The sequence below is a fragment of the Terrapene carolina genome, unplaced genomic scaffold (assembly GCF_002925995.2).
Source record: "Terrapene carolina triunguis isolate 2854851 unplaced genomic scaffold, T_m_triunguis-2.0 Scaffold113, whole genome shotgun sequence".
Taxonomy (NCBI): Eukaryota; Metazoa; Chordata; order Testudines; family Emydidae; genus Terrapene; species Terrapene triunguis.
In genome coordinates this window covers 1,646,622-1,664,649 of record NW_020664464.1, presented here as the reverse complement: position 1 = coordinate 1,664,649, position 18,028 = coordinate 1,646,622, and the positions used below count along the sequence as shown (strand labels likewise).

Here is an 18,028-nt window from a genome sequence, read left to right as displayed (position 1 = left end):
CTTAAGTTAGAGTACCAGGTACATGAGCAACCCAATTTTCAGAGGAGCTCCTGGAACTCCAGGCCACTTGAGCACATCAGTAGTCTCATTGACTTTAATGGGACCTTGCTGAATCGAGGTCTTAGTGTTTATTTATGTGTCTAAATTCATACTGATGCACCAAAATCAGAGATCTAGATTTTCAGGAGCACAGTTCCTTTTTAAAAATATCAGCCCATTATTTAGGTGCCAATATACAAATGTAGGTGCCTAACCTTGCACCCTTAAGCTTGAAAATGCTCCCCTTTGTGATCTTCCCAAGATCACACAAGAATTCTCTGCCAGAGGTGCGAACAGAATGTTTCCTGGCTCCTCTTCCTGTGAAAACCAACCTTCCCCACTAAAACTTAAATTGGTGGTGATTTAGATACATTTTGCATTTCTTTCTTCTTGGCTTCTGACCTGATCTATGTTATGTTGCATGGCTAACAGTATTTTTTATTTCCTTATCGCCTTGAGTTTTTTAGATTGACAATGGACCTTATCTCATTTTTGAGGGCTGTAGTTCATACAAATTACATTTTTAGTGAAAGATGGGTGGGAGTTGGAGCTGCTAATCTCTTGGGCATTGTACATTATCCATTATCAACTGTACTTTTAAACAACATTTATAATTACTCATATTTAAAATATTTTGGCAAATCGGAGAAGCACATAATCCTTGCATTTTTATTACCTTCTTTTCATGTAGCAAGAATGATTATGGTGAAAAAATAACTTAAGAAATATTGGGAGAAAAAAAGGGAGTTAGCAGCTTCCATTTCTTGCCTTTTAATACCTCTTTTCTTTCAAGCCTCCAAAGTACCCAAAACAATGTTAGTTGATGTTACCCAGCATATATCACAATCAGTTCTAAGTCGCAGCTCTTTTAAAATGAGCAGTCATTAAAGCTTCACAGTTGCTGTCTGAGCCCTTGACCTTGCTGGTTTAGAGGGAGACCACAGCCTTGCCATGATCTCCTTTCAGTCTGCTGCAGTTCAAGAGAAACTATACATTCAAAGCTCACAACAAATGTTTCTTTGGGACTTTTGTAATATGAACATAATGAAACTTTCCTAAGAGTGGCCTTTAAACAGGAGAGAGAGACAGCAAATGCGTTGGCTTCAGTTTATTGAGAGATTTCTTTATAAAACTGCAAGCAGAAACCCACTTAAAGGCAGAATAAAAAAACAGAGCACTTGAAAATGGCACAGAACCAACACCTGTCATTTTTAATGAGGAAGTGTGCATGGCAGGTCAGACTGACTACTTTTACACTAAGCAGGCAAAGCAACTTGCTCAATTAAGTGTTCTTAAGTGCTCAAATCATCCCACAGACGGGTCCCAAAACATTTTTGTGGGTGTCTGCAAAATAGTTTTAAGCATGAATATTTTATTAGCATAATTACTCCTGGTTTTGGTACAGTAGATGAGACTACTAATGATTTATAGTTGTCTTAATATGCTACAGAAACACAAACAAATGTAAAACTTTGTTCATTAAGTGACCCACTTCCGATTCAACAGAAAAGAAACACTCACAGTCAAGTTGTGCTGCCATCATGTTAGTTTCTCAAGGTCTCTTCTCCCTCTTAACTTACACTTTATTTATTTGGGTTATTTTACTACAATCTGCTGTTCTCTTTGCCAATTATTTAGCAATATTTGTGCTACTCACAAAATGAACCATTGTAGTCCACAGAAAAATAATTCTGTGCTATACTCCTCAAACAGTGTTCTCTATCTTGAAGTTAGATATGACAACTAAAACACACATGACTCAAAGATTCTGACAATTCTCTATTGTGAGAGAGGAAGAAATAAGAACAGGAAAAAACCCTCACTATGCCTATGACAGTTATACTGTATCAGACTGGTATATTCATCTTCTGTTCAATAGCCTAACAGTGAGCAATGCAAACCACTAGGAGAGAGTTAGGTAATCTTGGCTATTTTTTCCATGCATTCTACAATAGTGGAAATTAAGTCCTGTGTAAAAAGTTGAACACACACGGATATTACCATAAACTAAGGGCTAATTCATCACTTCAAATACTGCAAGACCCAGAATTAAGCCTGATAAAGACAGATGTCTAGCATATGGCACCAGAAGGACCACTGCACCTAGAAGAGACTTAAATGCTTCTTTTTTATGTTCTAGGGAAACAATAGTGTATGGAGGTGAGTGGAATGGAAAGCCTCAGAGCTGTCCTGACTTATGGTAGCCCAGATTTTTCTAAACCCCTTTAAGTATGCAGATGCTGCTGTTTATAAAAACAACTTTTGAGGTTACAAATATGTCTCACATCACATGGAGGTTAAACAAAATGTTCAGAAAGTTGATGATGTGAGCCCAAATATGTTGGCAGACATGATAATACAAGTGCAAACATTTAGGTCAACAGCCAGTGGCAAGAAATGGCTGCTGGTGTCAGCAAGTGTTAGAGCAGATGGTACAGGATAGAGTTATTATCATATGCTCTGGACATCTGGCTCAGCAGCAACACACAGCTTCACCTCTCCCCCTCCCTCTCCATCAGATGGCATCCTGGCTCAATAACATAAGTCGTTTTCTTCACTGAATTTCAAATAGAGCACAGTTAAGTCTCTGCATTAGCCATGCCTGTCTTGACATAACCCTGTTTAATTATGACTCTGAGTAGACAGTATGTACTATAGTGTAGTACTGGGTGCCTGAATGGGAAAACATTTGCTCACTTCTGAGTTTGCTAAGTAAGCGATGATTCCTGTTCTGCTGATCCCTCTTAATCTAATGGGTTTAGATCCAAACACTGTGTACAGTCAAAAACTTAAGAGTGCAAAAGAACAAAAATTGAAAGAGCATCTTTAGTATGCAGTATGATTTTATACAAATCTGAAAGTTGCTTGGATGTCACCATGAAACGCCGCAGTGTTCCATTTGGTCAAAAGTAACTCAAACTAAGGCAATTTTTAAAAATATATATATTAAAGAGTATAATATAATATCCACTTCAGAGTCCAAAAGTTAGGATCTGGAATTGGATCCAAATCTCAACTTTCTGAAGTACTAGTCTGTTCATACACCTCTAGCCCGATATAACGCTGTCCTTGGGAGCCAAAAAAATCTTACTGCGTTATAGGTGAAACCGCGTTATATCCAACTGACTTTGATCCGCCAGAGTGCGCAGTCCTCCTCCCCCGGAGCACTGCTTTACCGCGTTATATCCAAATTAGTGTTATATCAGGTCGCATTATATCGGGGTAGAGGTATATTTGATTTTACAGTAAAACTAATTAAAAAGATGCATGTGAGATGCAAAATTCAAATCAGGGTCTGACGTTCCAAAAAGTTCCTATTGGGTGTTTGGCATCCATTTGAAATATTAATATATTGCATTAGACTGTGCTAGTTTTTGATTAAGGTATTTGTGTTTCATAAAGAGAGAGGGAGTCAGGCAACTTTTCAAATTCAAAGTTTTTTTTTTGTTGTTTTTTTTTTAAGTAACCACAGACTTTTCAGTTGAAAGCTAAAAGCTTTTGGCTTTCAAGTTTTACTTTTTTCAGCAGAAACACATTTTTTTTTCCATTTTTCTTTACATTTTTCCATGGGACAAAATTTCCCCAATCCAGTGCTACTCATCATTCTACCAGCTTATTGTCCATGTCACGTGTGTTTCATGGGCTTTGCTCCATGCCATGAGTATTAGTAAACTTTGGCTCTTCCAGACACAAAGGGGAAATGAATTTCCTGATCTGAAGGCATTTCTCAAGCACCTTAGTTGATCTCAGCTGATGTGGTTGAGCACAGATCACCTCTTTCACTCTCAAACAGCCAGCAGCCAAAGGACATATGGGTCCTTTGGTCAGTGTCTTCACTTTTAATTGCACCCAAAATCAAGTGCGAAGCTAGTTTAGTTTTGACAGGCTGATGCAAAATGCTGCCTTAGACCAACACCACGAACCAAGAGAGCTGCTGAATTCTACACTAGTTGTAGCTTTTGAGTGCTCTTCACAGGTATCCCAGAGCTCATTAAAGTAATCCATTCTGGAGGACACAGAAGCATGACTTTCTAGACAAACTCTACATCAGTGAAACACTGTCACAATCATTGTGCCAAACACAGATTAAAAAAAAAAAAAAAAAAAAAAAAAGAAACCCAAATACACACACACACTACTGGCCAATGACATCTCCTGGGAGACTAGCATCAGTCAAAGATCCTGACGTAATTAGTTTGCTAACTTTTAGGGCACAAGATGAGCACATAGGATATAGATATCAACCTTTATATATTCTCTGGTTGCTTCTGCTAATCCATCAGCATGACACCTTCTTACCTGGAATATGCCACAGCCAGCTTGCCCTAACTATGCCCCTATCTTAACAAATGTCACCAGGTGTACTGACCCTTTATTGGACAATCTTACCCCCAAGCAGTAGCCTTTTATAAAATAGCGTACAAGGAAAGCATGGCCTGGTCCTGGTTCAGCATGGAACAGCAACATAATTGGAGATATAATCCTGTGAAGGATGTCTGGAAATCACAGGCTAGGCTAAAAAAGGTAGGGGGAAGGGCTGACTTCTGTTTGGATTTTTTGTTTTGCTCTAAGACTCTTGTTGCATTCAGCTGTAGGGCTGAATCCCAAAACACTGTACCAGTCAGGGAAGGCCATTGTTGACTCGGGGGAGGGAGGGAGTGGGAGGGATACTGAGGCAGCAGCCGTGTCTCCATTCCAGGGACTAGTGAACTGCTTTTATAGCTAAACACTAAGGCTTTGTCTACACTGCCAATTGAACAACAAAACTTTTGTCTTTTTGGAGGGGAGGGGTTCTTTAAACACCTGTGGACGACAAAAGTTTTGCTGTGGCAAGTGGCAGTGTAAACGGCTTGTTGTCGGCAGGAGCACCCTCCTGTCTACAACGCGAACCCTGCTCATAGGGGATGGAAGTATTTTGTCGGCAAAAGTGCCGAAAAACAGTGTTTATACTGCCTGACTTTTAGCGACACAGCCATGTCGACATGGCCGTGTCACTAAAAGCTGTGTAGTGTAGACAAAGCCTATGAAAGCACAGACACCACCTTCTAGATTTGATGGAAAAATGAGGTGTGAAGTTCTGCGTTATTTACATGCACTGATTCTTCTCTTCTCTTGCCAGTACACAAAAAAGGCTTCCCTTTTCACTCCTGCATTCCTTACAATTTCTCTTTTACCTGAAATATTTACTATGCACATAGTACCAATTCCAGGGACCCACGCCGAATAGTCTGTTGTGTGCTAAATATTTCCACTGGAAGCTGGGATTCTCCCCACTAGGCCAAGGAGCAAGCTACATAGTCACTGTAGGGAGGCTGCTTCACTCTGGTGGCTGAAGTAGCCCTCTGCATGTGCAATGCACCCCCTGCCATGAATTAGGAGGACTGGAGGATTCTTGCAGCAGTTCTTCTGGTCTCACTGCAGCCCCAATTCCACCTGCCCATTTTGTGCTGCTATCCAAGGAGACCCCGTGGGCTGTGCACCCTCTTCCTGTGTAGCTGAACAATACAGATCCAGTTATTAGGAAGACCTCTCTGACCATGGAGGGAGTTGCTGGATTTGCTCCTTCCATAATCCCAAACTACAAAAGAACACACGTTATCATTTTGTCATCACCCACGCCTTGCTCTCAGCACACACATCAGTTGGCTTCATCTTATGGAGATGGTGGACTGCATTAGAACAGTAATTAAAACAGAGAAATAATCACACTAGATACAGAAAGTCAGATGGGGGAGGAGAGGAAGGTTGTGAATAGGCCTCCGCCAGGCTATCTTCCAAATGTATTTGTTAGTCTGCGCTATTCTCTTCCCAGAGTGCACTTTAACTACCACTTTTTGTTTGTTTTCTGAGTAGCTAGCAAACTGACGCAGATCCTAATGCTGTTTACATAAAAATGCTTGACTCCCCCCACCCCTTCTTATATTACTGGTTTTTCTAGTCACTTGACACTATTGATGCAGTCTCTGTCCAGGAATGAAAATGCAGGAATGCTTTTTTCGTACAACTGTGTTTAAAACAAAAAAGCAAACAAAAAACCCACAAAAACTTTTTAGCAAGCTATTGCTAATAAAAAATTGTTTCCGTGCTTGTGTACCTTAAAAATTTATATGTAATACAATAATGACAGATAATTCTTTTGCTCTTATTCAGGCAAAATACTTCCTTATGGCAACAGGAGTTTTGCTGGAGTAAGGACTGAGTAAAGACTTTGAGATTTGGCCCACTGATAACGGTAATTAGATTTAGTTGAAAGGTGTTCATAATTTCTCTTTCCATTTGTGATTCCCTCCCCCTGTCTTTGGGGTCAAAATTTAATACTTTTTGAAAATTTCTGGCCAGTTCTAATAATAAAGAAGACTCTAGAGCCTAGACCTTCATTAACTATTCAGTATTCTGAAATTTTTGTGTGAGTGTATATATATATATATATATATATATGCTGATGTAGATTGGTACTAGTAACTATGCAGGATGAAGTTAAAAATGACAACCCTCAGGACTCAATTTAGTCATGAATTCAGTCAGACAAGGTGGTGAGGTAATACACCTCTACCCCGATATAACGCTGTCCTCGGGAGCCAAAAAAATCTTACTGCGTTATAGGTGAAACCGCATTATATCGAACTTGCTTTGATTCGCCGGAGTGCGCGGCCCCGCCCCCCGGAGTGCTGCTTTACCGTGTTATATCCAAATTCATGTAATATCGGGTCGCGTTATATCGGGGTAGAGGTGTATCTTTTATTGGACCAACTTCTGTTAGTGAGAGAGACAATTGGTTTTCAGTTGGTATTTAATAGCTCTGTTAATGGAACTATAAATTAATTTGATACAGTGTTTACAGTATACCCTCATGGCATAGGCAGTGTCCACACCGATGTGCTAGTGTCTGTAAGTAATGCTCCACACCAGTTGGTCCCTAGAAATCCAGTCTCCTGCATACCTGATCCTGACTTTTTCCATACATTCTTCTAGCTCCTTCTTACACTCTGATGGTTCCAGCTCTGTTTGCCACTGCTTTTCGCTTGTTGAAAGACCACCAAGATCTTTATGTTTTAAGTTACTAGTGCGGTCTTCCCATTCATAAGGCAGGTGCCCTGTATTATTCCACTATATGTAGAGTCGATTTTCATCTTCTATTTGCATTCCTTTTTTATTTGCTCACACCTTTACCAAAACTAATAATTAATAACCCATGGTGATGAAAATGCTGCTAGGACAGGTCTATACTAGGAGTGCTTTAGCTAGACTGGTATAGTACACCAGCAAAGTGCTCCTAGTGCAGAGACAGCTCCTATCAGCAAAGCTGTACTTTACTGTTAAAGCCCCACCCAGAGAAATAATCTATACAAGGAAAAGCACAGTTTTGCTTGTATAACTGCATCTACACTAGAGGCTTTTGCCGTCTACGTCAGTCACAAAACACACTTTCTCACACCCAACTGATTAACATAGCTATGCTGACAAAAGTTTGTTAAGTGGTTCACCTGACCTTAGAGTGAGATTAATCAAGCCACTTCTATATCATTTGAGCTTGAGGCAAAAAACAAAAGCCCCAACTATTTTCCTATATGTTCTAATCAGAAATTTTATACGTCCTAAAACTCAAAAATAGCTCAGGCTAGAAGATTCCAATACAGCCAGTTTTTAAAATTTCATTCAAGACTTAAACATTAAACAAACAACAACAAAACTAAAGCTTATAAACTCTGCTGGACAGAGAGCTGCTGGGCTGGGGTGTCTTTAGTACACTTACACTGTAGTAACCAAATGGCTTTGGAGGTCTTAATTAAAAAGCCTGGGAAACTAAATATAAAACTAGTATTAATCCAAACTGAGGCATGATTCACAGCATGATTCACATGTTTAAGTCCACAGGTATGTGGGGAGTTGGTGAAGAATAGGTGGAGTTTTGGCTCCACCCACCAATATGCAGCTGAGTTGGCATGGAGCTGGAAATTAGGTACCTAAATACATTTTACCATCTCTGCCTCAGCCCCTCTGCCTTCCTTACTCTTGCAGGACCACATTCCTTCTTCTATTATCCCACTTGCCACAGAACAGATGAAGATTCCCCCTCTCTCTCTCCTTTAGGTGGTAAGGAGCTACTTATGTGACTAATGAGCATTCCCATGATGATTAAGAGTGTGCATGATTGTCACCTGGAAACCAGCTAAAGGCTGAAGAGTCTAGGACCTAAAACACATTTTGTGAGGGTTAGACGAAGACTTCCTCATTTCCTATCCATCTGAGTTACTATATTTAAAAATAACTTAGTGACATAGTTCATTCCTTCAACCCATCACATTTATTATATATTTTGAGTTTCAGGATAGTTGCATTTTTAGCCCAGCTGTGTCAGTCATATCCATCCTGACCAAATTCTGCATCTATGTTGTAGGCAAATTTCCTCAATAAATTGAAAGTCTATTTATTTTGTGACCTCATTTGGGATTTGATAAAAGCCTTTGGGATTCATGCACAAGCTTTAGAGATCGGAGGATAATACATTTTGTGCACAGTATAACATTCCTTTGAATGACCATGGGACTGATAGCAATGAGGGATTAAAACAGCTCTGATGCCAAAATACTTCCTCCACACAGTATAATTACATATAACAGACAATAATTATCATGGAAGAAAGTCACATGTCTTGATCTATGTAAACTGTATGAAACATTAAACGCTGTGGGAACCTCCAATCCAGTTCAGAAGCTACTTTCTTTGGGAGTACAACCAGAATTCAAAGCATGGTGAAGTGCTTGATGTACTCATTTCAATATCAGTATCTAGAAGCATTTCTACCTCAAATTTTTCACAGTGATGCTATTGGCTAAGGCAGTGGTTCTGAGAACAGCTGGTCTAAGGGCTGGAAGCAGGCTGAGAGGTTTGGGTATGCAAGTGGATTTCAGGAATGCTTGTTCATATTGTTCTTTAACAGAGTTTTGGAGGCAGCAGTAGTCTTATGAGGGGTAGGGGTGAGGAACTTGACTATGTGGTACAACAAATAGGGTATGTATATATCAGGGTTTCTCAAACAGGGGTCGCCGCTTGTGTAGGGAAAGCCCCTGGCGGGCCGGGCCGGTTTGTTTACCTGCCCCGTCTGCAGGTCCGGCCGATTGCGGCTCCCACTGGCCACGGATCGCTGCTCCAGGCCAATGGGAGCTGTTGGAAGCGGCGGCCAGTAAGTCCCTCGGCCCGCACCGCTTCCAGCATCCCCCATTGGTCGGAGCAGCAAACTGCGGCCAGTGGGAGCCGCGATTGGCCGGACCTGCGGACGGGGCAGGTAAACAAACCGACCCGGCCTGCCAGGGGCTTTCCCTACACAAGCGGCGACCCCTGTTTGAGAAACCCTGGTATATATGAAATAATGTTTTCCCTGTGGAGTGTTCTGTGCATCCTTGTCAGATGTGAGGATCTCTATACTTGTTCCCTGAACCTACATACTTTCCACCTCAAGACTACAAGCTCCTCATCACAGCTACATTCCTGCTGGCAAAGAAGACCCAGACACAATGGAGACAGTATGGGCTAACAATAAGGTGCTGGTCTGGGAATCAAGAGGCCTATGATTCCATTCCTACTGGGTGACCTTGGGCAAGTTACTTCACCTCTGTTCCATCTCCCTGTAATACAAATAATTACTAAGACAAGGTGAGTGAGGTAGTATTTTTTTATTGGACCGACTTCAGTTGGTGACAGACAAGCTTTTGAGCTTATATAGAGCTATTCTTCAGAACCGGAAGCTTGTCTCTCTCACCTACAGAAGTTGGTCTAATAAAAGATACTGCCTCACCCCCCCTTGTCTCAAGACTAATATTTTCCGACCAGCACAGCTACAACACTGCAGACCTGAAGAAAAGTTCTGTGTAAGCTCAAAAGCTTCTCTCTCTCAGCAACAAAAGTTGGTCCAATAAAAAACATATTACCTCATCTTGTCTCTCTAATATCCTGGGACCAACATGGCTACAATAACACTGCATACAAAAAATTAACAACAACTCATTGAGGTTGCTCGACCCAGACCTGAGACTGCTTCGGTTGGCTATTTTACCTACAGTCAAATTTTAACCAAAAAATTCTAAAAACCAATTTAATAGAAAATCAGCTCTTAGCTTAGTGATGCTGTGTACACATGCTGGGCCATATCTACACTGAAGACAATGAAAGTTCTAATTAGCAAACACCATTGTAAAGGGGCTAGACTGTGTCTATAATTAGGTGATCGGGGTGTTTCAACTCATGTTAGCTCAATTTTAAAAAGTACCACTTTTTTACTTATTAGACAGACCCTAATTTTGTCCACTTAGTATGACAATAAGGGACACTAAAGTTGGTGTAATTAATATACTAGATGGGAAAAGTTAAGCAACTAATACAAAGATGTAACAGGAAAGTTAAAGCAGCCCCGCCCCCAACCTTCTTTATCTTAGCTTAGCTTCTCAACCTGAGAGAAAACAGGAGAAGGAAAGGAGGTGGAACTCCAGGAGCAGGAAGGGCTAGGTTATGAAAATGAATATATTCGCCTACTGAATTCCAGCAGGTGGCAAGACTAACAGCTCTGCTTCATTTTGACTTTGAAACTTTATCTAGGTCTTCCACCATTGCAAGTAACCTCATAATTTAAAAAAGAATAAACTAGAAGAGAGAATCTCAAACTGTGGTCTGTATACACTACCAGTGGTCTGGAACCCACTTAGTAGCTGGGCACGCGTGTACATAGGTTATGCATCTAACTCCTGTAAGGTCTTACACACCACTTCTGAATGTGCCCCCTCCCCCTGTCTGTACTGTCTACAACTCAGATAGTTTATTGGGCAACCACAAAATTCTCTCCACTTCTTTATCCCTTCCTTCCAAAACGCACTGCATCTTGGACATCCAGGGTTGCCTGGGCTAAGCTTAAAAATGTCATCCTTAAATAAGACACAAGAGACCACTGTTAAGTGCAATATACACTCCCAACACTATTAGTCTGCCTTGTCTTATCCAAAAAAGGCTGGGCTTACTGCCTCCGTAGTGTTCCCTTGAAAAATTAAAAAGGATGCCATTCTTTTACTGATAAATGCTGCAGACACAGCCAAGGCAAAATACTCCTCATCCTGTCTGGCCTAATTTTTTTTTTTTTTCTGTTTTGCTTCTAAGATACAAGAAAGTTGATTCTTGCTTCCACTAAGAATCTCTTTGCTTATTTTTACTCCTCTCACGTGTTTTAAGATAATGTTTTCCCTGGTTAATTAGGTGTGATTACTGTGAGAAGAGAAACAAGGCTTTTGAGGATAACAATATTTTATAATTGTTTACAATAGCAGTTAGGGCCTGGGAATGAATCCAGGCTATGATTTCCTGCAGTATACTGCTATTGAGGCTATATTTGAAGGGAAAGGCGGCTGAATAATCAAGAGTTAAAAGGTGCCAAGTTAGTATTTAGTGCCTGGCTCTGCCCTTCATTTTGATCTCCTGAACACAGATCCATTCATTTACTCCCTAGATCATTTGTGTATAGAGTACATGGATTACTACTGTGGTGATGGATGTTCCCTAAACAATATTTTCTTTTAGTGAATGATGTAGAGGGAAAAGTCTTCACAGTCCTGGAGATCAAAGCCCTCCAATTAACAGAGCAGGTGACTCATGGACATCAGTAATGCAAGCTTCCTCACACTCTCACCAATGTGCCTCAACTCTGATCAGCACAGGCTACCTCTAGTGTGTGAGAAAATAACTCTTTGCCCATGGCCTTAACCAATCCTTGGCCACTTTTCCTAGAGTGTCAACAATAGTCAATTTGCAAAGATTACACTGGTTCACTAAGAAGGGGACTGAGATCACCAGAAGCCACTGATCAGCGATTGTAATAACTTGGTTCAAATCCATCCCAAGTCAGTACTAAACAAGCAACGTAACAAGGAAAGTTCTCTTTTTATGTTACCTTATAAGAATAATCTTAGTGTTCAATATGCTTTATACAAAACTACAGAGAGCCTCCAAGGAGACATTATACAGGGACATAAATGGGCCATTACATGCCAGTATGCCACAACACTCAAGGCATGATTAGAGAGGTTGGAGAAGAACAAAGAGAGGACAGTCATGGAAGGCAAGGGAGGCCAAAATTTCAAGAAGAGGAGCATAGTCAATTGTGTCAAAGGCAGCTGACATGGTTCTGACTTTGGCTAGGAAACAGTCATTACAGACTTTGGTGAGAGTGGCTTCAGTGGATGCTATGGCCCTGGACTGGAGAGAGTCCAGGAACTGGAGGAGAGGAACTCCTGACAATGATTGCAGACAGCATATTCAATGAATGTAGAGATGAAGGGGTGATGGGCAGTAACAGAAGAGGCAAGAGGGATCAATTTTTTTTTTTTTTTTTTTTAAGGGAGAGATTAAAGCATGTTTGTATTGTGAGGGGAAGAGTCAGGAGAGTGAGAGGTGAAGCAGAAGAATTAAAGGGAATGAGAGCAGGCACAAGAGAGAGAGCAGGGGAGGGGATTGGATGGGGGTCAGTGGACAAGCAGAGGGGTTAGAGAAGGAGAACCCTGTGTGTGTTTGTGACAGAATAGGTGCTGGAACTAGGGGTTCCTGCTGCACCCCCCGGCTTGAAGTGGTTTCCATTATTTACAGGATTTACAGTTTGGTTCAATGGCTCTCAGCACCCCCACTATACAAACTGTTCCAGCATCCCTGTATGACAGGGGAGGAGGGGAAGGGGATGGTCACATTATATCTCACCCCCCCATCTCGCCCTATTCATGCTACTAGGCAGGAGTATTTTCATAGCCATGCACCAGCACTCACTAATGCCAAATTAGTTTCCTCTGTTCTCTGTAACCTACTCATCACTTTATCTTGCTCTAACACAGCACATGCATCACTCCATAACTGTGCTGTGCTAGACTGAAACTTTGGTTTGCATCTTTAAGTGCCACATAACAAATTTGACACCATTACCTTCATAGAGTATCATTACAGTAAGTATCAAGACTGGTTTAGGCGAATACTTTGTATAAACTATATTCAATCCGGTATGAAAACAAGAGTGATAGCTCTAGATATGAAATGGCCATTCTTAAAATGTAGGTTGTCAGGCTACAAAATAGACATCTTAGTTGAAAATTCAGCCTTGTTTTTTCCTCCCCAAACCAGATTCTTCCTTCCATCCCACCCCCATCCGTGTGTACTACATACAAAAAGCATACAATGTGGTGTATTATAAAAGTAGTATCAGCGTAAGTTTGAGACTGTGATGTTACCCATGAGTAAGGGTAAGGCTGCGAGTTTGTCATGGAGGTCACAGAAGTCATGGATTCCGTGACTTTCCATCACCTTCATGATTTGTGCAGTGGCCAGTGTGGCTGGCCCAGGGGCCACCTGAGCATCTTGGGCATCCCTTGGGCCAGCTGCACTGCCCACTGCTGGGACAGTCTTGGGCCACCATGCCCCTCTCCCTCAGCAGCAGCAGGAGTTTTGGTGTGGGAGGATGCTCAGGGCTGGGAGTTGGGGTCCAGGAGGGGGTGAGGGCTCTGGGCGGTGCTTACCTCAGGGGGTTCCCCAGAAGCAGCAACATCCCTCAACTCCTAGCTCCACGTACTGCCTCCACCCATAGGCACCGCCCCTGCAGCTCCCATTGGCCATGGTTCATGGTCAATGGAAGCTGCAGAGCTAGCATTTGGGGCGGAGACACCGCGCAGAGCCATCTGGCCACGCCTCTGCCTGGGGGGAGCCGCGAGGAGCCAGGTAGGGAGCCTGCCAGCCCCGCCACACCCCCCCAGCACCAGGAGGGGTCCTGGGCTGCTCACCACTGCCCCCCTCCCTATCCGCCCAGCACCAGCGGGGGTCACGGGCTGCTTAACCCACAGCACCCCCCGGCCATAGCACCCCCCCCCGAGCACATGCAGCACCCACGGCACACAAACCCCCCCCCCAAGATTTAGTCAGGGGTATATAGTACAAGTCATGGACTGGTCACAGGGCCAAGAATTTTTGGTTACTGCCCATGACTAAAAATACGCATGACTGAAACGTAGTCTTGCTCATGAGTAGCAGAGCCCCAAGTTATTTATACAGCTCATCCCAAACAAGAGCCCGCAAAGCCTTCATATCACACCACACTATCGGCTACTACAGAGTTTACATTAAAAACTCTATGAGAAGTGCTATAGAGAGTTACTACAAAATTTATTGGTACTACAGGCGAGTCTCATCTTACGTGGGGGTTCCGTTCTGCGGTTAGCGCGTAAAGCGAAAACCGCGTATAGTCAAAATTACATTGAGTTGTTTTTGCCAACTGCGTAAAGCTGAAATCGCGCATGTTAAATGCGCGTAAGATGCGACAGACCTGTATTTTCATATGCCGGTAAAGCCAGGTTCCCTTAATACTGGCTGTCTACACACTTCTGAGTTACTCTGCACTTACATTGATGTAACAGAGATCAGAATCTGGCTACTAGCGATAATGCATGCTGCTCACTAGGTGCTCACTGTGAATATCATGGTGGGACAGCCTATTTTAAGTGAAACCTGCATTTTTACTTAAAAAAAAACAAAAAAAATCACTCGCTTAACAGAGTTGGTCTTCTAATGAAAAACAGACTTAATCCAGTACACAACACCTAGCATAATATAGCTGGACCATTTGAATAAGAGTTGAGTTAAAATATGAATATTGCATGGTCCAATGGCAGACCACAGACAAACAGCCACTCTGCCAAATTATAAATGGTGTTTTTTATGGAAGCATACAGAGATTCCAGTATACTCAAATTTAGAAATAAACAGATCTCGAAAGTTTAGTCTTATAAACTGAATGACTGATGGCAGGACAATTTTTAGGATGAAAGACTTCACATCCTTTTAGAAAAGTATAAGTCATATTAAAATGGAGTATTTGTATAGATTTACAATACATAGAATCCAGGGCATTATCTTAAATGTTTAACAATATGCTATCATATCCTAGACATCAGAAGTTATCACTTGGAGGAGTAAAATCTACCTAAATACCACTGGCTGTCAGTTTTCTTCATTCTGCCAGCGAACAGTATGAGGTACATATATCGTGAAAGTCATGCAGTTGGAAAGCCTCTTTAGCAGGTGAGCAACCTGCTCACTGCCACTTTGGTGACATTATGCAATTGTGATCACAGCATGGAGGTAGGAGTTGCTTTGACTGTGCATGGATTATAGCAACTTTTGTTATATATGATCTTTTCCTAGATTCTAAAGCCAGATGGGCCCACTGTGATCATCTAGTCTGATCTGTACAGCACAGGCCATAGAACTTTCCCAAAGTAATTCCTAGAGCATATCTTTGAGGGGGAAAAAAATCTTATCTTGAGTCAAGAATCATCAGTGATGGAGAACCCACATCACTTGGTGCATTGTTCCAATGATTAATTACTCCCACCTTTAAAAATGTATGCCTTATTGCCACTAGTTTCAACTTCCAGCCATTGGATTGGGTTATACTGGTCTGTGCTAGATTGAAGAACCCATTATTAAATATCTGTTCTGCATATAGGTACTTATAGACTGTAATCAAGTCAACCCTTAACCTTTTTTTGTTAAACTAAATAGACTGAGCACCTTGAGTCTATCGCTATGGTTCCATAAGGGGCCATATTCACATAGAATTAGGAAACCAGCAATGAAGTGTGCAAAGGGAGTGGCTAGACCTTGCTAAAGATTCCAATGGAAAGATATTAGTGGCTCCCTTTCTAGAAAGGAAGTGAGGAATGTATTTAGTGCTCTCCTTTGGCCTACCCAGAACAGGGTTGTTTCCAGAATTGGTTTTGTGTGGGTGGGCAGTGATGGAAATTAATTGCACAGGGGCCTAGAGATCAGCAGCACTTCTCCCTACCAGGAAATACTGTTGGGGGGTGGGGAGGTTCAGCAAAGTATGTGGAGTAGATCATACCAGATTGTATTTGTTTACGAGAATTGAAGGGGCAACAGGGCAGGGATATGAGTTGTCAGTTAGTTAAGTCTTAACTGTAAAGTATGTCAGGGGCCACCAAGGGAACACGCATTATTTAGCGCCGTCCATAATCCACTCACAGCGCCCCCCATCCGTGTGCAATACAGCGATTCCACACGGCTCTCTCCCCCCGCTTGGCAGCAGAGGTGTGTGGGTGAGCAAGGAGACATTGAGTGGCCCCCTCGCACACTGCGCACTCTCGCAGGCACTGGCAGAGGGCTGCCGAAAAGGGAATGGTGGCCGAGCAAAGTCCAGGGTGGGCAGCGCGGGTTCGTTTGCCAGCCGCTCGCACGGGGCAGAGAGACGCGGAGCGCTGAGCTGCAGCAGCAGCGGGAAGAGGGCTCCAGCCGTCCGCTCCCCCTCCCGCTGTGTGCGGCGCGCACCCCCGGGCGCGGTGCCAGACTCACCATCTCCTGCTTGAGGAGGTGAAGTTTGGTCTCCAGTCTCGCCAGGGCACTGGCGCTGCTGCTGAGCCGGGAGGCCCCAGGGGCTGAAGCAGGGCAGAAGCCGCTACCCCCTCCGCCGCTCCGGTCCCGGGCAGCGGGCTCCTCCCCGCGCAGGGAGCGCGCCAGGCTCTCGGGCACTTTGCGCCCCAGCTTCAGCTCGATGTCTCGCAGGTCTGGCAGGGGACCCTCTTCCATGGCTGGTCCGCAGCGAGGCTTTCCGGACTGAGGGCGGTGCAAGGCGCAGCGGACGAGCCCGCACTAGCCGCAGTGGCCCGGGCTCACCAACCTCTCCATGCCAGCAGCGTCTCTGTGATCCACCGCAGCAGCCCGGCGAGGGGCGGACAAGCCAGACAGGTGACCCGCGGGAGACATGAGGAGTAGCTGGTCGCCTGCAGCATTGTTTGATTTGCAAACCACTTCGGTCTCTCTCCCTCCCCTTTTCCCCGGACGCGCACGCTGGCACCAGCCGCAAAGCAAGAAATTGTTTCGGAAGCAAAAAAAAAAAAACAAAAATGATTTGCCCAGCAGAGAGGCTGCTCCCTTCCTCCTTATGCTTGCTGCTTTGGTGGCGTTAGCTGCTGAATTGCGCCGGGCTGGTCACTGCCTAGGATCTCTCCTTCTGGAAGGAGTCAAGACCAGATGCACCAGACTCCTAGGCTGCCTGTTTTTTCTCCCCCCCCTCCCGTCATGTGTCTGCTGCTTCCTTAGTGTCCTGGGCTTCTAGGAGACACGCTGAGCAGCTTACAGCCTGTCATGGGCGCGCCTACGGAGATGTCTCTCCGTGGTCTCCCAATAGAGCTACTGTTTATCCACTTCCCTGATATAATCAGGCTTTCCCTCCAGGCAGTTTGATCCAAGTCACTGTACTTCCCGATGGGCTGAAACTTTAAACCCCAGTGGCAGGTGGACCAGATGAGGGCCAACCCTTGTACCGTAATGCACAGAGAAGAGACTCACTCTGATTGCCCAGCCCAGTCACTTAATGATGCATTCATGCTGTCGCTTTTAGACTAAAATAGTGGAGGGGGCACAAACTAGATTTTTGTGCATTCATTTCATGTCTCCGCTGTTGAAATACTTAGCACATATTATATTCAGAGGACAAAGTCCTTAAGGTTCTGACAGGAGCTAATGAAAGCAAGGAAGTTCAAAGTAAAGGGACATTAAAGAACTCTCCATTGTTCATAACAATTCACTGGAAACTGAAATCTGTTCTTGATGTGTGCAGGTGTATGTGTATATAAACGTGATATATAGTTATTCATGTTTATATACACTAGGATTTTTTAAATCATACAGCTGCTCATATTTGCAGGATTACAGGCACTGAATTGCTTTTAAAGAAAAAAAAACAGAAGCATTCAAAAGTTGACAATCACATGAACTTTGAACAAAAGAAAAAGGTCAGTCAAATTTGGGGCTCAGCAAGAATGGCAATGCCACTTTGCTCTTTGCTGCTAGGTATAGCAGCACACATGTACCTTGATTTAGAAAGGCTTTTGGACACAGATCCACAACACTCCAACAAACAAGTTAGGGAAATGCAATCTAGATGAAATTAATATAA

At 43.1% G+C, this 18,028-nt stretch overlaps 1 protein-coding gene across 1 annotated transcript in view; it reads right to left on the bottom strand.

Annotated features, from left to right (window-relative positions):
* LURAP1L (leucine rich adaptor protein 1 like) overlaps positions 1-17,676 on the bottom strand; it is a 28,314-nt gene extending 10,638 nt beyond the window's left edge. The window contains exon 1 of the mRNA XM_024211076.3: positions 16,423-17,676. Within this exon, the coding sequence (XP_024066844.1) occupies positions 16,423-16,656 (234 nt within the window). The 5' untranslated portion in view covers positions 16,657-17,676. The remainder of the gene's footprint in view (positions 1-16,422) is intronic.
* Between the last annotated feature and the right edge of the window lie 352 nt (positions 17,677-18,028).